The 24,705-nt window shown below is 46.2% G+C and overlaps 1 protein-coding gene across 1 annotated transcript; it reads left to right on the top strand.

Annotated features, from left to right (window-relative positions):
* Window positions 1–19,968: 19,968 nt before the first annotated feature.
* Window positions 19,969–24,177, top strand: LOC117061453 (cornulin-like). Its single transcript, XM_033174291.1, has 4 exons — window positions 19,969–20,018; window positions 20,902–21,063; window positions 22,314–23,709; window positions 23,975–24,177. The coding sequence occupies exons 2-4, from the start codon at window positions 20,926–20,928 to the stop codon at window positions 24,175–24,177; spliced, it is 1,737 nt and encodes a 578-aa protein (XP_033030182.1). The 5' UTR covers window positions 19,969–20,018; window positions 20,902–20,925.
* The last annotated feature ends 528 nt before the right edge of the window (window positions 24,178–24,705 follow it).

Raw genomic sequence — 24,705 nt, 5'->3', positions numbered from 1 at the left:
TTTTCCTTTGCAGCCACATCTTATCCTTTAGGAGGTGAGATAACTATGCTTTAAATAAATGACCCCGTGATCCTTGCTACTTTCCCGATCCAGATTCCCCTCTGCCCATCTGCACTGCGACGAAGGGGAGGGGAGAATCCAATTCACATCAGCGGAAGATTTTCTTCCAACACAAACTGTGGACCTGATCCATGAGCCCACTTGCATGTGCCAAATGTCTCCATCCACTCAGAGAGACATGCCTTCACGTTTCCAAGAACGGGAAAGAACGATCACTTGATGATGGGAGATGAATCATCTCCGTCAAGTGTGGTTAAGATCTTCTCACTGAGCCAACCACCAATTATGGCACGGAATTCTCCAGAGGTCCCTTATTAGGATGATTATTTAGGAAGGAAGCTATTGATTGTTTGATTGTTTGTTTGATTGATTGTATTTATTTGTCACTTGCTACGTCAAGCATCAGACAGCCGTTCTTCAGTTATGGAAGGTTCAGTCCTCAGTTTTGATTCAAAATAGGGTCCAGCTGCATCCAAATGCAGACAGAAAGCCACTTCTTGTTCCCAGACAGCACCATGTAGAACCAGCCTATAATCAGTGCAGGCTTGAAAGAGGCAGTCCGCCATCTTCGATTCAAGACGGCAGTCAATTGTGCCCAAACCAAGACAGCAGCCTGCTCCTCTAGCTCAAGAACCATCATGTGAAATTTGTTTAGGATATCTTATGAAGTGTCCACATGTCCAGTGACCAAACAAGTCACTTTCCAATATATAGATAGTACGATGGGCTGCCACTCCTCCTTGCTCCACACGTCAATCATTTTCCCAATCCTTCACAGCTCTCTCCAAGCCCCAGAGATCAGCATGGGATAGATAGATAGATAAGATATAGATGAGAGAGGGAGAGGGAGAGGGAGAGGGAGGGAGGGAGGGAGGGAGAAGATAGACATATAGATAGAGTGATAGATGATAGATAGATGATAGATAGATAGATAGATAGATAGATAGATAGGTGATAGATAGATAGATAGATAGATAGATAGATAGATAGATAGATAGAGTAATAGATGATAGATAGATGATAGATAGATAGATAGATAGATAGATAGATAGATAGATAGATAGATAGATGATAGATTATAGGAGAGAGAGAGAGAGGAGAGAAGACAGATAGATAGATAGATGATAGATAGATAGATAGATAGATAGATAGATAGATAGATAGATAGATAGATAGATAGATAGATAGATAGATAGATATAATTTAGTAGCTGCCCAGAGTGCCTGGGGCAACTCAGTCAGATGGGTGGGGTGCAAATATTATTATTATTATTATTATTATTATTATTATTATTATTATTATTATTATTATTATTATTCAGGTTCTCCACCTTACCAAACAGACATCGGGATCCTCTTGTACAGGGCATGGGATGCTCTCGCAGGAGTATCCCAGAACCTGGCAAACGATTTTTGTGCCAGGAAACTCAGTGCAAATGGAAGTTTTAAGCTCTCTGCCTTGTATGCCGCTAATTTGCACCATTTCAACCACACAAGGTAGAAATCGTGCACGTTATATGCAAGTTATTTGCACATAAAATGCGATTGTGCAGTATATTGGAACATGTGCATCTTGTCCACCCTGCCTTCTCCATCCCACAACTTCCCACAACAAGAAAGAAAGAAAGAAAGAAAGAAAGAAAGAAAGAAAGAAAGAAAGAAAGAAAGAAAGAAAGAAAGAAAGAAAGAATTCTGGGCCCCTCCGGATAGTGTTTGTTTGTTTGTTTGTTTGTTTGTTTGTTGTGGGTTGTGTTGGTAGGTGGGTGCATTCTGCAACATGTCATTGATGCAATAACAGTACATTAGGGGTGGATTGATCCTGGATCATTCAGACATCATTCCACTGTGTTAGTTGCTCTGTGATACTTCCCCGATGCTACCAAAATATTGCCATCTGGAGGGACACTCTCACATTGCAACGCAACAAAAGCAGGAGCAATAAAAATAAACCGGGACATTTGTGGTATGAAAACAAAAATGATTTCAGCAGGAAGTTATGGGACGTATGCTGATTGAAAACAAAGCAGTGTGTCTTCTCCAAAACCTTTTCAGGAACAAACAATCTTGAAAGCGGAACCAAATATAATTGCCCTGATGCCCACAGAAAGCACAACTTATCATGAATGCGCAATAAAAGGGATGTCTAGGAGGCCTTGTTTTTCTTCACATTTGTTCTCCAAGATCACGCGCATCTTTTCAAAGTTTTATAGTGTGGGAGTCTGGCAGCCCTAAAGCAATCCAACTGCTGCCGTCTTAGTCTGACATTGTTGATGCAATACAGTTCACGGTGCAAAATCAGGCATCTGGTTAAGTTATTGCAACATGTAATTTAAATTTTTGCAGCTTTCTTTTTTCAAAACAAAACAAAACAAAACACGACTTTGCAGTGTTTCCTTTTAATGTTTCTTCTGGCACCGCTTTTGTGAGCAAGCCATGGCTTGCGGTTCTCACACTGCTGATTTCCCTGCGTTATGAAAACTCTTCTCATTCCAAATGATCTTTTTTATCATGTTTGGCCATGCTCGGTGCGGAAAAGCTTGATCAGCAAAGCTTTAGCATAGTCTGTCTCCATCCTTCCTGCAAATTCTGCTTACACATCCCGGTCGAGACACGGAGATGCAATCTTCTCCGTGCCCTTGAACCGCTGATAGAATTGCACAATTTTAAACAAAATGAAAATATTGACAGAGTGCTCCTGAGCATACGCAGAGTACATGCCTTAAACTGGGTTTCCTGGACTTCATTTTTTTTCTATTTTTCTTTTTTTTTAAGCATCCCAAAATGCATTCTTATAACCCTACAATTTCACAAGCTTTGCTTACAATTCTCTCTCTTGATTTGGTATTCAGTTCCCTCTGCTGGTCATAGCTGAGAAATGATTCAATGAAACACGTTAATAGGACTGCAAGAAGCTTTGTAGATTGAAGAAGAAATGTTGTTGTAAATATGAATTGTATAGTGATTGAGTTGAATATGATGGCTTAAAGCAATGATAGATTTAAGAAGTATAGATTAAAACGATAGAGGTTTGAAAACCATACGGTGAGTTTGAGGGAAGTCATGACCCTAAAAGGCCAAAATGTTAAAAGAATGGAAATAAATGTGAATTTTTTTCTATTTTGTAGGTATGCATATAAAACTAATAAAAATGATTTTTTTTTAAAAAAAAGAGAGAGAAATGCTTTTATCCCATCTGTCATATGGATATTGATGCTGTAATTTTTTAAAGGTTTTTAAGATAATATTTTAGCATTTTATCTTTGTAAACTACACAGTGAATTGTGATATTAAGTGTCCCATATAATGAATGAATGGATGGATGAATGAATGAATGATCTCCTGTGCCCTTTTAAGATGTGGGTTTTTGGGGTGGGGGGTTATTGGGTTGTTGTTTTTGATGATGCATTTTGTGACTTTCTGTTTTTATTTTATTCTGCAAACCACCCTGAGACCTCCAGGTATAGGGCGGTGTATAAATTCAATAAACAATAATAATACAGAATACATTGACAAATTTCGATAGACTAGTGTGACGGACAGCAGAGCCAGACCTGAATCTTCCACTGAAACTCCGCCAGAGTGCTGGAGCCTCTCTCTGGTGGGCTTCAAAGTCAGCTAGCCACAGAAGAGGGACAAAGAGCACTTTGGGAGGGAGAGAAGAAGAGTTTGGATTTGATATCCCGCTTTATCACTACCTGAAGGAGTCTCAAAGCGTCTAACATTCTCCTTTCCCTTCCTCCCCCACAACAAACACTCTGTGAGGTGAGTGGGGCTGAGAGACTTCAAAGAAGTGTGACTAGCCCAAGGTCACCCAGCAGCTGCATGCGGAGGAGCGGAGACGCGAACCCGGTTCCCCAGATTACGAGTCTACCGCTCTTAACCACTACACCACACCACAAAAACACAATAACCCCCCTGCAAAAAAACCTCCACATTTTATTTATTTTTTTTCTTTTTTCTTTTTAAACAGAATTTATTAGCATTTTCGTAATATAACACAAACCCAACCCCACACCTACAAATACAAAAACAAATACAAATACACATAATGTCAGGATTCTTCTTCTTATTTGTATATCTTACAAAAAAAAATATTTCTACTTCTGAATCTTGACGTTTGACTTCCCCCGCCTTTTCACCTTCGGTTTTAAATCAGTATACTATTTCCTTAACAACTTTTCTCTATAAAAAAAATTAACTTTACTTAAAAATAACACAATTATCTTGATCTTTTTATTATAACCTAAATCTTAACCATATACTCTTATAACTAAACTTATTTCTTCTATCCTTTATCATGCTGCTTTTGACTTAAGATTCAATATCTCCTTACTTATTTAAAATAAACTTATAATTAACAGACTTCACACTCCGATCTCGGATACCATGACAGACCATTTGGATTATACATTTAATACTTCAACCCACTCCCCCTCTGTCCATTGTCTTTTTCTGTCTTTCACCAGAACCGGATCTCCAATTATCTTCTTCTGAGTGTCCACAGATCCAGGCATTCACAACAAACCTAGCATCGAGCTTCAGGGTGTTCATCACTTCCTTTTTGGGCTCCTCCGTACCTTTGTACCATACTTCTTCTTGTAGAAATCTTAATTCTATGTCCCTTGCCCCCGAGCTGCCACCTCGGAGTCTGGATATTATAAATTTTCCCGTTCCAGGGCTGCCACCCCCAGAAATCGGTTCCTTTTCCCGGAGTTGCCCAGCCATTTCGAACCATCCTTCAAGCACCCCTCCCAGCTCTTTGCCAAGGTTTGATTCCATTGTATAAAACTTTTGGAAAGCCTCCTCCACATTTTAAAAGGGCATAGGATGCCAACCAAAAAGGCGGCTCGTGGGGCTGCCGAGCGCGATTGGCGGTTCCCCACCGATTGCGCACGGCAGCCCCACAAGCCGCCTTTTTGCTTTGCGGCTCAAAAGGGGGACGCAGAAGCAGTGGTCCAGCAATGGAGTGCACCAGCACACTCTGTCGTCGGGCCGAGCGCTGCTGCTCCCGGGGTGACGGAGGGAGCAGCGGCGCATGGGAGTGGCGGGAGGGGCTGCCGCTTGTAACCCCCCTCCCCTGGCACCCGGGGCGCACCACTCCTACTGTCCTCCCCTAGTGGCGCCCCTGCTTGCAGGCTTCCCAAAGGGGCATCTGGTTGGCAACTGTGAGAACAGTAGATTAGCCTTTGGCCCGATCCAACAACCCAACTCTTCCGATGTCATCCTCAGAGCCGTCTTTCACATACGGCTTAGTGGTGCGCCGCACCAGGGCGCCAGCCTCTCAGGGGCACCCCAGCGAGTGGGGGAGCTGTGTGGCTTTGCCGGAGGCCTCCCCTTTCCCTGCACGCCCGCCAGCTGCGCCCTGTCAAACATACGGCTGGTGTGCATGCAGCTTGCCTCCCAAGCCTCCATGGGAGAAGAGTGATCCCCGCAGAGGCTTGGGATGGAAGCTGCGCTGCGCCAACGATATATCCGTGGTAATTTGGGGGCACTGAGCGGATATTTGCACCCCGGGGCCGCACCTGCTAAAGACGCCCCTTGTCATCTTCTTAACTGCCATCGGCCTCAACCAAGAAGAAAGTTCACCAAGAACTCTGGCCAGTAAATTTCAATGGTGGGAATAAATCCTACTCACAAGTCAAAAACCCAACAAAAGTATGTATTCTGCAAAGAATTACAGACTTAAACAAGGAATACAAACTAAAACAAAATTATAGCTTCAAACTCGCAATAATATGTGTGGCACAATAATTCATTACAGCGTAAGAATTTAAATAACGACAAATTCATATAAGTCCATACTCAAAACAACCGTTTCATGTATTGAGCCGAAGTTAGAGTCAATTCTGGGCCCTGTTTCGATGTGGACACCTTCGTCAGCTGGTAATATCAAACAATATATGGAATTACATTCGAATTCTAACCAAATAGGAAATTCTTTCCAGTAGCACCTTAGAGACCAACTGAGTTTGTTCTTGGTATGAGCTTTCGTGTGCATGCACACTTCTTCAGATACACTGAAACAGAAGGCACACGAAAGCTCATACCAAGAACAAACTCAGTTGGTCTCTAAGGTGCTACTGGAAAGAATTTCCTATTTTGTTTCGACTATGGCAGACCAACACGGCTACCCACCTGTAATTCGAATTCTAAATTGTCATAAATTATAAATTTTATATACAGCATTATGTAACCAGCCTGGACATTGTGTTGCCTCCATATCTGGGCAGCCACAGGTCCCCATCATGTCTAGAATAGTGCAGGGACAGTCCTGGCCAAATACTGTATGTGCTGCCAGTGCGAATCCAGGCGTTTGGCGTCAGGAGACTGGCTGCCCAATGCATTGTGGGAGATGATTCCCTAGGGACGGAAATAACCTCACCAACAGCTCTGCAGTCACCACCTCCCTGGAGAATTCCAAAGGCACCCTGGCAAGGAAGTTCAATGAGTGGAAAGTCACACAAGGATGCCTGGGCGAGGAATACTGCGAGAAACATTCCCCTGGAGGTTATTCATGCTGTTTCGCCACCTTCTCACCACAAAGTATTGCTTCAGCGTGCTGGCATGATGTACACAGCAGTAACAACAGCACTCTGCAGGTGTTGATTGTCATCGGCAGGCCGGGAAGAGATTAAAATATTTGGAAATCTGGGTAGAGAGAGACTAAATAGACTGGGCCTATTACACCCCTTATAAGTTTATTTTTAATAAAATACAACAAAGTATAGCAGCAGATGCAAAAAACACCATATATCTGGAACTGAACGTAGAGGAAGGTAGTGTTGTGTAGTGGTTAGAGTGTAGTGCTAGGACCTGGCTGGGGCTGATGGGAGTTGCATTTCAACAATGTGGAGGGTCACAGATGTCCCCAACCACTTTGCGGAATGAAAAGGAGCATAGCCGGGCACAGAAGACCCATTACCTTCCCCGGGGTTTCTCGAAGTTACTCTTCCAACAAAGTAGCACAACCCAGACTTTCTTGGAAGACTCAGGATAGGTAAAGGGAAGTATAGTGAGCCCACAATTTATGCACAATTTAACTTGTGTGCATTCAACTTCCTGTTCTCGGCAAAAGAATAAAATTTAAAAAAACTAAGAATCGGGACATAAAGAAGGCAGGCATCGTGGGGGGGGAGGGAGATTTCAAGAATCACACCCACCCATAGGAGCCAACTTCTAGGGATCAAGGTCCATGCGTGTCACTCAGCTCGAGAAGATAATAAAAAGCATTTTTATTTTTTTTGCAAAGTTCTCTCCTGAGACATCCTTGTTAGCAGCACTTGCATGATTCCCTTTGAGATGACAGCCATGGGCCAAGAAGCCTTCTTTGTTGACCAGGGACCAGAACGTTCCCTCCTCGCAAGGTGTGAGCCCTGTCGGCCTGCCGCAGGTGCTCATTAAACCCAGAAACAATTTAAATTACAGAGCAGGGCAGACCCATTGGTCCATCGAAACATCCGCTGTGAATCAGCATCTGGACGGGGAAACCGAAAATAGCCTCTTGACAATGTTGTGGAGATAGACCTGCATCTAATAATGGCTTTTAAATTCCTGGCTAATGATAGGGAAGGCATTCCTAGGTGAGGCTCTCGGCTTAGAGGTGTCTCGTGACCCTGTGTACATAAAGCAGAGTTCTATTTTAATTTTTTCCCCTTCCCCTCATGCAATCTGTGCCTGCCAGGGTGCAATTAATTACTCTTTCTGGCTTCTCTTCTCGCTGCCTTTCCTTCCAGTCGTTTCCCCCCCCCCTTGTGTTTTTCTTTAATCTTCTTCCTATATGCTTCTTTGTTTGAGACTCTGTCCTGCTGTGTGATGCCCAAAGCCTTCCTTAACACAGCACATGCGGCGCTCCTGGAGGGTGCAAGTTGCCCACGGATGACTTCTGTAAATCAGTATACAATAAGCAGCACAAAAACGGCGCACACAAATCTGCCAAACCATTCCACGTATTGAATTCTATATTGGTAGTCCAATCAAAAAGAGAGCAACGCAAAAAGTCAAACAAAGAAGCCACAAAGAGAAAGCTCTTTCAAGTTAGTACAACAGGACAATTTCAGTCTTTAAATGTCTTTAGCCAGGAACTTCCGGTTTGGTGCCGGATAATGGCGGAGCGGAGCTGAGTCAGTTCCAGTCCCCGGGGGGTTTTAGGGGTCTCCTTGTCTGCGCCAAGGGCCCCTTAAAGCCACGGGAAGAGCGTCCCGTGGACCGCGGCCTCGTGGGTCCCAGACGTGCCGTCTCTGCTCTTGATTGACCCTCGTAAAGGGGGAAAATCAAGCGAGCGGAGCTACCGACACGGGACTGAAGAGGCGGATGCACCCCCCCGGGAGATCAAAGCAGCAATTCTGCCAGACCTGAGCACCAAGCTTTTCCTGCTAACTTCAAAGAAAAAAGAAGAACCCCGGCTGCTGTAAGTGTGGGGCTAATTGGATTTACATTTGAATAATTGGCAACCGGGAGAGATGTTAAAAGGAAGCCCGTCTCTCTCCTTTGTTGTGCAGAGGAGGTAATTAAGCTTCAAGCGGCTGCAGCTGCATTACTAGACACAATGTTGCTACGAAGCACTTTGACAGAGAAGATGGATTAAATCCCAATTTGAGGGATTGAAGATTTTGGAAATATCTCTTCTGTGGCTTTTGGAATTAATTTTGGCACCCTGTCTCAGGGAAAATGGCGCTGGAAAACTAATACGCAGGATGGAAAATTACTGACATTTGACACCCTTTGTTTTCTCCAACCATGCTTGCTTTCGCTTTTAAACTGATTCTAGATCCGGGTATTACCCAGGAACAAAGAACAATCCTTCTGCAATTGGAGTTTGTGAATCGGAAAATGAACTGGTTAGGTCGTAATTTCAAAGAAATTTGTTGTGGAGCAGGAGAGACCAGCCAGATCTGGGAAAATTTTGATAATTTGGAAGTAGACTTCTTCAGGGAACTGGGGCAGGTGTTGGAGAAATGGGACGAATTGATTCAGCAACCCCAGGTAAATGTACGGCCCTGGTGTAGTGAGAAACACAGGGCTGATGTTTTGACTGGAGCTACGAGATTCAATCTCTGGAGTGGGAGTCCAGAGATGAAGCTGAGAAGATTTTTGAAGACACAAGTGGAAGGAAACCAAAATTGCGAAATGGAGTTGCTGAGCTGGTGCCTCTTGAGGCGCCCAAGGAGGAGATTTATAAAATTTAAGATGATATTGAACAAGGACAGCAGAGGGAAATGTAAAGATGAATGGTGGGGGGGCATGGGAGAGAGCAGAAAAATGGTGAGAAGGGGAATAGGGTGAAAATGATAAAAATTGAATTAGGATGGATTTATGGTACCCTGAAGATAGTGTGTTAAGATTTTAGGATTTTGATGTTAAGTTTTAAGATTTTGATGTTATGATTTTGGGAATTCTGAATTAGTGAAGAGATATGTAACTGATTAATAGCAGCAGCTTAAGTGAAAAGAAGTATAAGATTGATTTAAGAATTATTTCATGATACTATAAGATGTTAAGTTTTTATGATATTATAAAAGGTTGGATAATGAATTGTAATGTTAAAAATGGATGTTACCAAAGTATATTAGTATTGAAGGCAGAGGAGGGAAAGCGGGGGAGGTCCCTTTAGAAGATCAGAAACTAGATTTTGTTAAGTAGTAAGAGAAAGATTGGTGTTCCAGTTTAGGTATGTATTGGTTTTGGTTTTGTTTTAATTGCTTTCTTTGTTGATTGTATCTATGTAATGTGTTTTTTATTGTGTCAATGTTGGTGTTTATGTTATGCTATGTGTTTCTCTTGTTTTATTGGAAAATAATAAAAATTCTTATAAAAAAAAAAATAAAAAATAAATGTCTTTAGCCAGGCTCCTGTAGATATTGATGAAAATAGGTCCAGTCAGATGATACGCACAGATGTTAATGGATGAAAGCAAGTCCAATCAGATGGAATATTGAAGATGTGACGCACAAAAATTAAGTCTTCTTCTTCAAAATATTCTTTCTCAAAGATTTGGTACATTTGCACACTTTCACTGGTGATATAAACCAAACCTAGTTAACATTTACACATTCATTATATGAATAATCAAAAATTTCTATATCATTACCGAAAAGATAAATGAATACAGGAATCAATACTTACACTTCATATGCTAAGTTCTTTCTTGGCTTAAGCATTACGGTAATTCATTTAGCAAGGTTGCTGTGTTTGGATCAACCATATATACAACATTCCATAAAGGGTAGTCTAGCAGGTGTCAGTTATTAGAAGGAAGGAGGATATGGATCCTGATAGTACTTACAGTGTCTAAGTTCTTTCTATGTAATTAACTACTAGTATAACATCTGTGCATATCATCTGACTGGACCTATTTTCATCAATATCTACAGGATTAGATTGGACTACCAATATAGAATTCAATACGTGGAATGGTTTGGTAGATTTGTGTGTGCCGTTTTTGTGCTGCTTATTGTATACTGATTTACCACGAGTATTGGCAGCATAGGTTTATTTTTTCAGCGACTTCTGTAAAGCAGCATTGCTCAAAACGCAAGCCTGCTAGACCTTCTTCTCGGTCTTGGATGTTCGCACGACATTCTCCCAGACCCTTGGCAGAGTGAATGTGCGGGGCAGAATGGCAGAGGGGCTGTTGAGAGGAGCGTGCCCCTAGGACAAAAGAAGCCTTAAAATGCCTGGCTAATCGAGGACGTTTAAGCAGTTTCAGAGGCCTGTCTGCACAAAATGCAAAAACTTTTCTTCACGAAGATAGTGATAGAACTTCCATGTTCGAGGGCAGTCTGCCTCTAAAAGTATGTGACATGAGCCCCGAAGGTTTCGTGGTTTTGCTGGCCATTGTTGGGAGAAAGGGATACTGGACTAGATGAGCCTTTAGTCGGATCCTGAAAAATTGCTCTCTCGTTTTCTTATGACACTGCTTCTACCATATATATATATTAAGGATCTATTCTTTTAATAAAAGAAAAACCCCACATCTTTTATTTCCAGATCATCCAGCTTGTCATGCCCAGCGATCTAAATTTCCACCTGCCGCTACAGATTTACCGATGTCATTTCCCTGCCAGCAAACTGATTTGATTTACTGCTGTTTTTCCTCCAACAGCACCCGGCTAAACAGGATTTGCAAAAGAGAAGTCAGGGTGCTCCAGCAATGCTCGAACCACCAAATATGTAATATTTCCTTCTGTTTTGTTTTAAATTCATATCCTGCTATAGCCAATAGGTGGGCTGGTCCATCTGAGTGAATGGAGTGGCGCTGTGGTCTAAACCACAGAGCCTACGGCTTACCGATCGGAAGGTCGGCGGTTCGAATCCCCGCAACTGGGTGAGCTCCCATTGCTCGGTCCCTGCTCCTGCCAACCTAGCAGTTCGAAAGCACGCCAGTGCAAGTAGATAAATAGGTACCACTGTGGTGGGAAGGTAAACGGTGTTTCCGTGCGCTGCTCTGGTTTCTGTCACAGTATTCTGTTGCACCAAAAGAGGTTTAGTCCTGCTGGCCACATGACCCGGAAAGCTGTGTGTGGACAAACGCCAGGTCCCTCGGCCTGAAAGATGAACCCCATAGTCACCTTTGACTGGCATAGTGGCATAGCAAGGGAGGGGCGATGAGGGTGGGGCACCCCGGTTTCCAGGGGAGGGGGGGTGACACTCGGCGGCCCCTCCCTCCACTCCCCAAGCCGAGCCCCGCCACCCGGCACCCCATCCGTGCTGCTTTACGGGCAGGGCAGCCCCACAAGCTATCGCTCGCTCAGCGGCTTGCTTGGTCACCGCGGGAGCAGCAGTGCCGGCCTGGATGGACTGTGCATGCACGGCATTTCTGCGCATGCGCAGTCCATCCAACGTGCGTCGTGACGTCATGACGCACGCGTCAGGACACCCTGCCCCCAGAGGGGTGCCTCTGCATGGTATTTGCCACCCCAGGCGGCCAAGAGGTTTCCTCCGCCCCTGGACTAGACTTAACTGTCCAGAGGTCCTTTCCCTCTTTACTTTTACCTTTTGCCCCAACACCCTCCCTCTGTCTTCAGCCAACTCCCTTCCTGCTTCCCTTCCTTCTTAAAAACCGGTCCAGGGGGTAGTCCTGCCTGCCAGCTTCTTCCTCCTCCTCCTCCTCCTCCTCCTTAGAAAGCCAGTGTGGTGTAGTGGTTAAGAGAGGTAGACTCGTAATCTGGTGAACTGGGTTCGTGTCTCCGCTCCTCCATATGCAGCTCCTGGGTGACCTTGGGCTTGTCACACTTCTCTGAAGTCTCTCAGCCCCGCTCACCTCACAGATTGTTTGTTGTGGGGGAGGAAGGGAAAGGAGAATGTGAGCCGCTTTGAGACTCCTTCGGGTAGTGAAAAGCGGGATATCAAATCCAAACTCTTCTCTTCTTCTTCTTCTCCTTATCCTCTGGGTTTCCCCTTGTCAAACACAGCTCCTCCTATCACTGGTTCTGACTCCACCAGGGCCAGATTAAGACCTCTAATATAATAAACAACACTAAACCATAAAATATTTTTTTTGTTTTTCAAAATGAAACGAAACCTACAGTAAGATGGAAAAAAAATGTAGATTTTTGCTTACTTCCACTTCTGTACACTTCCAAGGGGCAATACCTTGAGACGTGCATAATGACAAAAAGGTGGGGTTTCGAAAGGGGAAAAAAAAAAACCAAGGTAACAGGAGAACGACAAACCCTCCAAGTGTCCCTATTTTCCCGGGACAGTCCCGGACTTAAAGAAGCCGGTGTCTGATTTTGATCCTGGATTGTTGTGTTTTTCCTGAGGATTTCCCTGTTTTCATCAGAGAAATGTTGGAGGGTATGGAACCATTCTACAGGTGGAACTTGAAAAATTAGAATATCGTGGAAAAGTCCATTTATGTAAGCAATTGTTTTCATTAGCTACTGGAGTTTAATATATGAGATAGACTCATGACATGCAAAGCGAGATAGGTCAAGCCTTTATTTATTATAATTGTGATGATTATGGCACACTGCTGATGAAAACCCCAAAGTTGAAATTGTTAATTTGGGGTTCTCATCAGCTGCACGCCATAATCATCACAATTATAACAAATAAAGGCTTGGCATATCTCGCTTTGCATGTCATGAGTCTGTCTCATATATTAGTTTCACCTTTTAAGTTGAATTACTGAAAGAAGTGAACCTTTCCACGATATTCTAATTTTTCGAGTTTCACCTGTATATGAAATGCATGCTGCTTGGCAAATCACCATGTAATCGGTTTTGGGGCTGGCCAAAGACATCTTGGCACCTGATGTAAACCACAAAATAATTTTCTTCTTCTTCTTTGGCGATCCCTCGTAGCTCGAACCCACAACCCTGAGATTAACAGGCTCTAGCAAATGCACTATCCTGTGCCTGATCAGTTCTGAAAACCTTACCGGGCATTACTGCTGGTTAGTGGAAAGCTGGATATTTGCCTTGCATAAATCGGCATGTCAGCCAGTCAGTAGAAACGCCATATGGTTCATCTGGGGGAAAAACATGATGGAGCAACAGATAAGCACGAGAGCTTTTGAGATGGTGTGGGTGAGCCTTGGTTCATTATCATTAACCATTTGCTGCAGTGTCTGTTTTCTGGCTGCTGTCCCCAGGGCTTTCCTCACCCGAGCAGAGAGAGGCCTCTGGTGTCTGAACACAGATCTGCAGGCGGATCGAGAAATCCAGTTTCACACCATGAAATCACTTTGAACCACTGTGATATCACAGCAATGGCTTCCCCCAAAGAATTCTGGGAGCTGTAGTTTGTTGAGGGTTCCGGGCGTAGTTAGGAGACCCCCTTATTCTTCTCCCAGAGCTACAAATCAAAGAGTGGTTTAACAATCATTTCTGTCTTCGCAGGGAACTGGGAATTAGAAAATGAGGGTCTCCTAATTGGGGGGGGGGGGTGTCTCCTAATACAGTTTCCAGGGGCGGAGCGAGGCACTCTGCCGCCCAGGGCGGCAAACTTTAAGGCACCCCTCCCCAGGGGGTGGTGCGCCGCTCCCCACAGTGCGCGCCCTGACGTCACAACGCATGCGTCGGGATGTCACGACACGTGTGCAGCCTCCTGGGTGGACTGTGCATGTGTGGACATGCGCAGTCCACCCAAGGTGGCGGGTGCGATCGGCCGGCACCCCTTCCATGCGGTGCGGCAACCTTTAAGGCTGCAGCGCATGAACAGCAGCACAGACACTGTGCTGCTGTTCGCACATTGCAGCCTTTTAAAAGTTGCCACGCCGACGGTGTCGATCGCAGGGGTGGGGCCTGCCCCCAGAGTGTCACCCTCCCCAGGGCGGTACCCAGGACGGACCACCCCCCCCGCTCCTTGCTCCGCCCCTGTTCCCAGTTGTCGGTGTTTACACTACATTTTTTTCATATTTGCCTTGAGAGAGTCTTTAAACCTCTTTTGTTGACCACCAGCATTACGCTTTCCATTCTTAAGTTTGGAATGAGATAACGCTTTAAATGAATAGCGCAATTGGACCCTCAGTGACTGCCAGCTGACTCTAATACTTTCGATGGCACGCTCTGTCAGGCTTGGGGAAACCTATTCAGCTTCCCAGGGGGCATGGGTCAGTGATGGGTGGGGCCAAATGAAAAAGTTGGGTGTGGCCACAGGTGCAATTCTTGCCTTTATGCAGTCTGCAAAATCCCAGCGACCCAAATTCATAGGGTAGTATAGACCCCCTGAAATCAGTGGACCCAGGTTAGCAATGTGGATTCATTTTAATGGGTCTGAGATACAGGCCTTAGGGTTTTACACAGAGAGAGACCCCTCTGCCTCCTTCCATCCAGGGAAGCAAGCAGGTATCGTCACAATTCAGCGACATATTCCATGGAGAGTAACATAGGAAGCGGCTTTCTGCTGAATCCGACTATTTGTCCATCTAGCCCAGTACTGTCGACACTGGCTGGCAGCAGCTCTCCAGGGTTTCAGAGAGGGAACCTTTTGCAGCCCTGCCTGGAGATGCCAAGGATCAAACAGAGTTACCTCAGCACACAAACCACTTGGAGATTTCTTAGTCTGCACCCAAAAGTTGGTGGTTCCCCCAGCCGTTTACTGTGCACATCTCCTTCCGGGGAAGGGTATCAATATAGATCAAAACAGCTGCCCGCGTTTTATTTATTAACTGAGAACATTGGTATCTTGCTTTCCAGTCAAAAAGGCTCCATGAGCAATTTGCGGGCAATCAAATAAAACAAGTCAGCCCCTGCCTGAAAGCTTACAATCTTTTTAAAGAAAACCCATAACCACAGCACACAAGGGAAAAGGCACAGGGAGGGAAGAGGAAAAAAGCAAACTCAAGCACCAATTTTTAAACAGTATTTTGTGGCTTTTCTTGGGGGATGGCAATGAGGCCATCATGATGAGCTCCTGGTTTTTTTTAAAAGATTTGCCATGCTGCCACAGATTTGTTGGGTGGGCAGCAGGGAAGACGTTCTTATCCAGGTTGTCAGTTGCTGTTTGCAGCTAGTGACCAAACTGGCATCTAAACTCAACCGGGATGTTCTGTTTTTGCAGCACCTTCAGTGACTAGGACGAGTGTAGGAACCTTCACATCTCTGCAGAATGTTTAAAGAAAACTTTGAGATGCCTAAAGACGCCGTTGTGCTTAAACAAAGGTGACTAAAGAGCTGTGATTTAATGGCCTCTCCCACTTTAGGAACACGCGGAATTCACCGCCACAAGATTTGTTGATGGCCACTGTTATTAGAGCAGTCATTTAATTGTGTTTATATTCAAGATGACGCCATTGTGATCTCTCTCACTGGGCAACATCCAACTGCCTCCTAATTGGAGTGGGCTAGGACCTGGCAATTGGGACGCGGGTGGCGATGTGGTCGATCAGAAGGTCGGCGGTTCGAATCCCCGCGACGGGGTGAGCTCCCGTTGCTCGGTCCCAGCTCCTGCCAACCTAGCAGTTCGAAAGCACGTCAAAGTGCAAGTAGATAAATAGGTACCACTCTGGCAGGAAGGTAAATCGTGTTTCCGTACGCTCTGGTTTCCGTCACGGTGTCCCGTTGTGCCAGAAGTGGTTTAGTCCTGCTGACCACATGACCCAGAAAGCTGTCTGTGGACAAATGCCGGCTCCCTCGGCCTGAAGGTGAGATGTGCGCCGCAACCCCATAGTCGCCTTTGACTGGACTTAACCCAGGGACCAGCAAACCTTTTCAGCAGAGGGCCGGTCCACTGTCCCTCAGACCTTGTGGGGGGCCAAACTATATTTTGGGGGGGAAATTGAACGAATTCCTATGCCCCACAAATAACCCAGAGATGCATTTTAAATAAAAGCACACATTCTACTCATGTAAAAACACACTGATTCCCAGACCGTCCGCGGGCCAGATTTAGAAGGCGATTGGGCCGCATCCGGCCCCTGGGCCTTAGTTTGGGGACCCCTGACTTAACCGTCCAGGGATCCTTTAACCTATAACTCCAAATGCTCCAACATTTCTCAGATGAAAATAGGGATGTCTTAAGGATAGTGGGAAGTTCCGGGATCAAATCAGAAACTGGGACGGCTCCTGTAAATCTGGGACTGTCCCTGGAAAATAGGGACACTTGGAGGGTCTGGGTTGAGTCGCCACTGATGGCCTTGTGCTCCATGCCAGCAGCCAGGAAACACTAATAAAAGGGATATGGAGAGTTCCAGGCATTTCTCCCTGAACTCTTCAGCATAAGAAGGATACTGACAAGCTGGAACGTGTCCAGAGGAGGGCAACCAAAATGGTCCAAGGCCTGGAAACGATGCCTTATGAGGAACGGCTTAGGGAGCTAGGTATGTTTAGCCTGGAGAAGAGAAGGTTAAGGGGTGATATGATAGCCATGTTCAAATATATAAAAGGATGTCATATAGAGGAGGGAGAAAGGTTGTTTTCTGCTGCTCCAGAGACGCAGACACGGGGCAATGAATTCAAGCTACAAGAAAGAAGATTCCACCTAAACATTAGGAAGAACTTCCTGACAGTGAGAGCTGTTCGGCAGTGGAATTTGCTGCCAAGGAGTGTGGTGGAGTCTCCTTCTTTGGAGGTCTTTAAGCAGAGGCTTGACAGCCATCTGTCAGGAATGCTTTGATGGTGTTTCCTGCTTGGCAGGGGGTTGGACTGGATGGCCCTTGGGGTCTCTTCCAACTCTAGGGTTCTATGATTCTAGGAATAAAGAAATTTAAAATAAAACATGGACAAGGATTCCAGCTCCCATCACCCTGGATAGCTGGCCATGTTGGCTTAAGCTGATGGGAGTTGGAGTCCAAAGATATCTGCAAGTTCCCCATCCCTAATGGAACTAATTTTTTTAAAAAAAACCTATATATTTTTACAAAGACATCTGGGTGTTTTTTATTCCAAGAGCAATGCAGAAGCCCCCCCCCCTTCTTCTCCCATTAGCAAATATGGAAAAGAATGCAAGAAAAAGTGGGGAAAGTGAAAAAAGTGATTTATTTATTTTTTCAATCTCACATCATTCTTCTAATCACGTCTCTCAATATCCTTCGAATCCACCAGTCCATTTCTCTTCCTTTGAATTCAATGGTTCTGAGCCATCAACTATCCTTCCCTATCATATCCTGAACTGGCCACTGGGTGTCACTGCTTTAAAGCAAAACTAGAGACAAGATCACTCTTAAGAACATAAGAATAGGTGGCTGGATCAGGCCAATGGCCCATTTAGTCCAGCATCTTCTAGGGAGCCCGTAAGCAGGACCTACACTAGTGGCCAAAATTGCAGGAAACCTTTCGGGGAATGTGTATTTCTGAGGTTTGGTGGCTCATAACACCACTTTCTTTTGGCGTAATACCATAAAATTATACATCAACCAAAAGATAATTTAATGAAAAATGTAATTCAACAATGTTTGTCCAATTATCTTTATTCTATCAAAAGTTATTGCCAAATAACCAGGAAAAGGGAAGCACAACTTGCTTAGCTTGGTATGCATTAAAGGGTAAAGGGACCCCTGACCGTTAGGTCCAGTCACGGACGACTCTGGGGTTGCGGCGTTCATCTCGTTCTATAGGCCGCGGGAGCCGGCGTTTGTCCACAGACAGCTTCTGGGTCATGTGGCCAGCATGACTAAGCCGCTTCTGGCAAACCAAGAGCAGCACACGAAAACACCGTTTACCTTCCCGCCAGAGCAGTACCTATTTATCTACAGTACTTGCACTTTGATGTGCTTTTGAACTGCTAGGTTGGCAGGAGCAGGGACCGAGCAACGGGAGCTCACCCTGCCATGGGTATTTGAACCGCTGACCTTCCGATCAGCAAGCCCAGAAGCTGTATGCCGGCTCCCTTGGCCAGTAACGCGAGGAGAAGAAGAAGCAGAAGAGTTTGGATTTGATATCCCGCTTTTCACTACCCGAAGGAGTCTCAAAGCGGCTCACATTCTCCTTTCCCTTCCTCCCCCACAACAAACCCTCTGTGAGGTGAGTGGGGCTGAGAGACTTCAGAGAAGTGTGACTAGCCCAAGGTCACCCAGCAGCTGCATGTGGAGGAGTGGAGACACGAACCCGGTTCCCCAGATTGCGAGTCTGCCGCTCTTAACCACTACACCACACTGAGCGCCGCAACCCAAGAGTCGTCCACGACTGGACCTAATGGTCAGGGGTCCCTTTACCTACCCATGTATTTTCTGAAACCAAAGGGGCACATTGGTTGCAGGATGTGAAATATATTGCCATTATTTTCAGCTCTCCTACTCCACGTATGTAGTGCTTTAAATGTGTCTTCTTCTTCTTCCTTGGCAATCACTCGTAGCCAAGTAAGATTGTCTTCCATAAACACGGTTTTAACAGTGAGTCCGCAAGTGACTGCGGAGGCCAATTCTGGATCCACACATCCTTCCACAGTGGGAACATTGGTTTCCGGGTAAGAGTTGATCATGGTGTGGATTTGCCAAGCATGCCTTCCTCTTGGCATGTTTCTCCCTTTCGACCACAGTTTGAGCATCTTCAAAGTCCACGACACCTTTGGTAGAGGCTGTTCTCCAACTGGAGCGCTCGCAGGCCAGTGTTTCCCAGTTGTCAGTGTTTATACCACATTTTTTAAGATTTGCCTTGAGAGAGTCTTTAAACCTCTTTTGTTGACCACCAGCATTACACTTTCCATTTTTAAGTTTGGAATAGAGTAGTTGCTTTGGAAGATGATCATCAGGCATCCGCACAACATTACCAGCCCAACGAAGTTGACGTTGAAGAATCCTTGCTTCAACACTGGTGATCTTTGCTTCTTCCAGTACACTGGTATTAGTTTGCCTGTCTTCCCAAGTGATGTGTAACAATTTTCGGAGACACTGTTGATGGAATCTTTCGAGGACTTGGAGATGGCGTTTATAAGTGGTCCATGTTTCACAAGCATACAGGAAGGTTGGTAGTACAATAGCATTGTAAACAAGCATTTTGGTTCCCTAGCCCACTTAGGTAGTGCTTTAAATGTGTAGTATAGAGGAGACCAGAGTGGAACGCAGCTCCAAAGGGGCGATAAAAGACCGCACCGGAAATCCACTCACCCCCATGGATTTTCTTTCACTGCCGTAAAAGTCATAACTGCAGGGCCAGCGCCAACGAGGGACCTCTGACTTGACGTGCCTCGCCCTTGCGCAACAGGTTTTTTTGCCAAACGGGATCTGGGAGGACCGTGTCCCGCTAAAGGCTACAAAAGGTCAGAAATAGAACTTGTGTGTAAAATTAAACAATAAAGATCTGTCAGTCCTGGGCGGGTGCGGAGGCAGGTGGGTCGGCCTGCGTCGGAAGCTGTGCAGCAAAGCCGACACAGGTGAGTATGAGCTCCTCTGGGGACTTGCTGAGTGAAGGAGGCACCTGTGGACTTTGCCAGGGTCTGAATCAGAGGCCGGCTCAGAGAGACGGAGCCTCCCGCTGCAAGGCGGTGATTAAGCGGCTCCTATATAATGATCTCCGGCTGCCAACTTGCTCACCAACAGAGCCCTGGAGTCTAACGTGCCGCTGCTTGTGTGAAGGACAGGTGAGTTCAGCAAATGCAAGGGATTGGGATGGTTGGAAGCAACAGGGAGCTGGAAGGAGCATCCCCTCTCCAAAAATTGAATTGATTCATTGATTGACCCATTAGGAATCAGTCGGCCAGCGCTGAGCACCGCACTGTGTCTTGCTGTATCTGAGGCTCAGCGTGCTTCTCTGTACTATTCTAGAATCATAGAATATAGAGGGGGGAAAGATCCACAGGGTTCATCTTTGCAATGCAGGAATCAGGACTCGAGGATCCCTGGCAGATGAGCCTCCAGCCTCTGTTGAGGTCGGTCCACCACCTTCCGAGGGAGTTGGCTGAACCTTCAAACAGCTCTTACCCTTGGAAGGTTCTTCCTAATGTTTCGTCAGAACCTCCTTTCTTGTAATCTGACTCCATTGTTTCGGGTGTCCTCCCCTCTGGAACAGCATAAAACAAGCTTGCTCCATCTCCCTTGTGACAGCCTTTCGGATATTTGAATATTATTATTATTTATTCATTTATTTTGACAATTGAAGTCAGCTCTAAGACCACGTTCGTGCCACACATTTAAACCACTATGGTGCTGCTTTAAACCGTCATGTCTTCCCCAAAAGAATTGTGGGAACTGTAGTTTGTTAAGGGTGCTGAGAGTTGTTAGGAGATCACCCCACTCCCCTCAGAGGCCTGCCTAGAAATTGTGGAGGGAAAGTGTGGCTAAGCCCTAACTCTGACTTCCCTTGAAGACTTCAGTGATCAGGATGTCCTTAAAACACCCTGGACCCAAATTGTTATGGGCCTTGCAAATGAATGCAAGAAACCTGAGCCTGGCCTGGGACCATGTGGGCAGCCAGTGCAAGGTTTTGAGCAGATCAGTTGTGAACATCTTGCTCTTTCATTTTAGGATCCCCCTTGAACTTGCCAAGAGATGTCTCAGCTCCTCGGGAACATCCACAGCATCATCGGTGCTTTCAACAAGTACGCAAAGGATGATGGGGAATGTGCGACGCTCAGCAAGGGCGAGCTGAAGAGTCTCATCCAGAAGGAGTTTGCCGAGGTGATCGTGGTGAGTATCTACGTTGGTCTTCTTGGCCAATGGGGTGGGGTGGGAGGATCGGGGGTGTTGTGTACTGAGCTGAATCCTAGAACAATAGGATCCAGAATGCAGCAGTCTGATTGGTCCTAGAACAATAGGATCCAGAATGCAGCAGTCTGATTGGTCCGCAGGAGCCACCCAATCCAGCTCCAGGTGGAAGTCAATCAGCGACCTGATTGGCCTGCAAGAGCAGCCAATCAGGCTCCTGGAGGAAGTGAATCCGCAACCTGATTGGCCTACAGGAGTAGCCCAGAATTAGCCAATCACGTGGGGGCCCATTGTGTACATATTGTATATATAGCAGACGTTTTGGGGAAAGATTCATTCATTGCTACTATGAGCTGAATAAAGAGCATGAAATTCACACTTGACTCCGAGTATATTTCAGGGGGGCAGAGGAAGAGAGACCAAGTGTGGAAGACTTGGATGCTATGGGTGAACTGAAGATACTGGGGAGGTCAAGTGAATGGGCTTCAAGTTAAGGAGGGCCAGTGAGTGAAGGAGGCCTTGTAGACCAGGAGATAGGGAACAATGCTGGCTGAGGCTAATGAGGCTTTGGGGAAGGGTCGTGGCTCAGTGGCAGAGCCTCTGCTTTGCAAGCAAAAGGTCCCAGGATCAGTCCCCCAATGGCATCTCTATGTAGGGCTGGGAAGTATCCACCGCCGGTCAATGTTGTGGACAATGCTGCTGTCAGTCAATGTAGGCAATGCTGAGCTAGATGGACCCTATGGCCTCTGTGTAAGGCAGCTTCCTCTGTTCCTATTTAAGCAGAGGATTGTGGCTCAGCAACAAAGCATGGGCTCCACATGCAGACAGTCGCCGGTTCAAATCCCTAGCACATCTAGATAGGGTTGGGAGAAAGCCTTGTCTTAAATGCTGGAGATCTGCTGCCTTACTCAGACAGTAGTGAGCTAGATGAAACAATGGCCTGACTCAGTATGTTTCTATTTAAACCAGTCCTTTATTCAGAACTTTGAGGACTGGGACTCTTAATTGATTTTTGAGAGGGTGGTACATAACTGTGTGGAGGAGCAGCTCCTTTGCGTCTTCTGCTTTGCATGCAGAAGGTCCCAGGTTCAATCCGTGGGCATCTCCAGGTTGGGCTAGGAATGTGCATTGTCTGGGCAATAGGGAGATAGATGGTCCAATAGCACAGCTCAGTATAAGGGCATTATACTGCCTTCCTAAGTGAGTAACAAGCTTGGTGCATTTCCTTTCAGAACCCGCAGGACCCTGAGACAATCGAGACCATGCTGCAGCTGCTTGACAAAGACTGTGATGGCAAGGTGGACTTTGAGGAGTTCACCATCCTGGTGTTCAAAGTGGCAAAGGCCTGCTATAAGAAGGAACACGAGTGCGGAGTAACAGCAGAAGGGCAGTCCAGGAGAGGAGGATGCAAGGCAAGGAGACAGGACACATCAGCGCTGAGCAAAGACTCAACTCAACAACCTGCCCAGGAACCGGAGAAAGTTCCTGAACCTGAGTCTCAGTGCTCATCTCAAGAAGAGAAGCAGGAGTCCCCTAAATCAGAGGCACTCTCTGATAGATGGAGTAAAGAACCCCCAAAACAAGAACGGGGTTCCCGATTTTCACAGAAGCCATCGGGGACGTGTCCAGCTCAAAGGGAGAGAGAGGAAGGCAAAAGAGCAGAGAAGGAGCCACCTTGCCAAGTTTCTCAGAGAGAAGTGCAGCATTGCTCCAAGCCCTCGCAGCGGGAACCCCAAACCGTAGCTGAGGAGATAAGCAGACAAAGCCGCCAGGAACCTGTCACACCGGATGAATGCCAAACTCAAGGAACTCAACAGAGCACAGTCCAAAAACCATCCCAGCCATGTCAGATGGAGGAACAGGGCCACAGGGAGCCACGGGAGCAAGAGCAGGCAGCTCAGCAACCTACTCCCCATCGAAAGGAAGCTCCGAGAGAGACCCAAGAGCCACTGAAGAGGGAACAGGATGTAGTGAAGCCCAAGTCGCAAGAATCACAGAAAGCGGTTCGAAGACCAGCCCAAAGGGGGGTTCGGGAACCTCAAGCACCAGAACAGAAGTCAACTGCCCAGTCCTGCCGAGATCACCAGGAGGAACAGCCTTCATTGGGCTGCGGGAAAGAAAGAACATCAACGTCTGAGCAACATTCAACCCGTTGTCAGGAACAGGAACCTCAGAGAGGAGAGCGGTCCATGCAGCAACAGGAATGTAAGCCCCAGACACGGGGAAAAGGTGCCATTTGTAAACTTGTAGAAGAGCATAATTCTTGCCGACAGCCAACAAAGGAGGTTCAAGAACCGGAACAGGCTCAGAGTTGCAAGCCAGATGGTGGACTTCTGACACATGGAAAGCAATTGACTCACCAGAAGGAATGTCAGTCTCAAAGTCATGAGCAGGCCCTGACTGGCCAAGAAGAGCAAGAGTCTCGATCCCCAGAGGAGGCCCCAACTGGCTGTCATGAGCGTCAACCTTTGACCACAGTACGACATCAACCACATCAAGACGTGCAGGAGACTCAGCGCTCTGGAAAGAGCCATTACTGCCGCCGTGAATGTCAGACTCTGACACCAGAACAAGTCGTTTCTCCTCAAGAGGACACAAAGCCTCAGACATCAGAGAAGGAAGGCTGTGGTGAGCCAACAGAGAGTACCGAGCAGACCACAACTGGCTGTCGTGAAGGTCAACGTTTGACAAGAAGACAACATGAATCTTGTCCAGAGGAGAGTAAGCCTCAAAATATAGAGCAGGGTCAATATTGCAGTCATGAATGTTCACCTCTGACACCAGAGCAGGGCCCGTCCCCTCAGCAGAGGACAACATCTCAGAAACAGGAGAGTGAGGAAGCAGAGGGTCCAGAGAAGGCCACAACTGCCCATTGCGAATGTCCACCTTTAAGAAGACGTCAACCCTGTCCAGAGGAGAGTAAGCCTCAAAAGCCAGGGCATGGTCAACATCTCGGTCATGCATGCCAGCCTCGGACACCAAAGCAGGTCCCCTCTGCTCAGACACAGGAGAGAGAAGCCAGCTGTGAGACACCAGAAGCTCAAGAGAAGGCCACATCTAGAGGTCAGCCATCAGAACAATGCCAACCCTGTATAGAAGAGCAGAAGCCAAAAAAACCAGTGCAGGGCCAACATTGCTGTCAAGAATCTCGGCCTCTGAGGCAAGAACAAGCTCTTTCTCCTAAGGAGGAGACAAAACCTCAGATATCAGAAAGGAAAGCAAGCTGTGAGTCGGTGGAGACTCCAAGCAAGGCCACATCTGGTGGTCGGACATGTCAGCCTTCACCATCAGAACGATGCCAATCCCATTCAGAGGAACAAAACCCTCAAAGACCAAGGCAGGGCCAACATCGCTGTCAAGAATCTCAGCCTCTGAGGCAAGAACAAGCTCTTTCTCCTAAAGAGGAGGCGAAACCGCAGGTGTCAAAGAGAGAAGCAAGCTGTGAGTCCGTGGAGACTCCAAGGAAAGCCACATCTGGTGGCCACGCGTGCCAGTCTCCAACATCAGAACAAAGCCAGACCTGCCCAGACGAATGGAGCAAAGATCATCACGAATGTCAGTCTTCAGAATCAGAGCGGGGCATTTCCCCTCAGGAGGAAACAAAGCCTTGTGAACAAGAGCAAG

The sequence above is a fragment of the Lacerta agilis genome, chromosome 17 (genome assembly GCF_009819535.1).
Source record: "Lacerta agilis isolate rLacAgi1 chromosome 17, rLacAgi1.pri, whole genome shotgun sequence".
Lineage (NCBI taxonomy): Eukaryota > Metazoa > Chordata > Lepidosauria > Squamata > Lacertidae > Lacerta > Lacerta agilis.
Note: the sequence above shows the minus strand (reverse complement) of the source record. Positions and strands in the feature narration are given on the sequence as shown.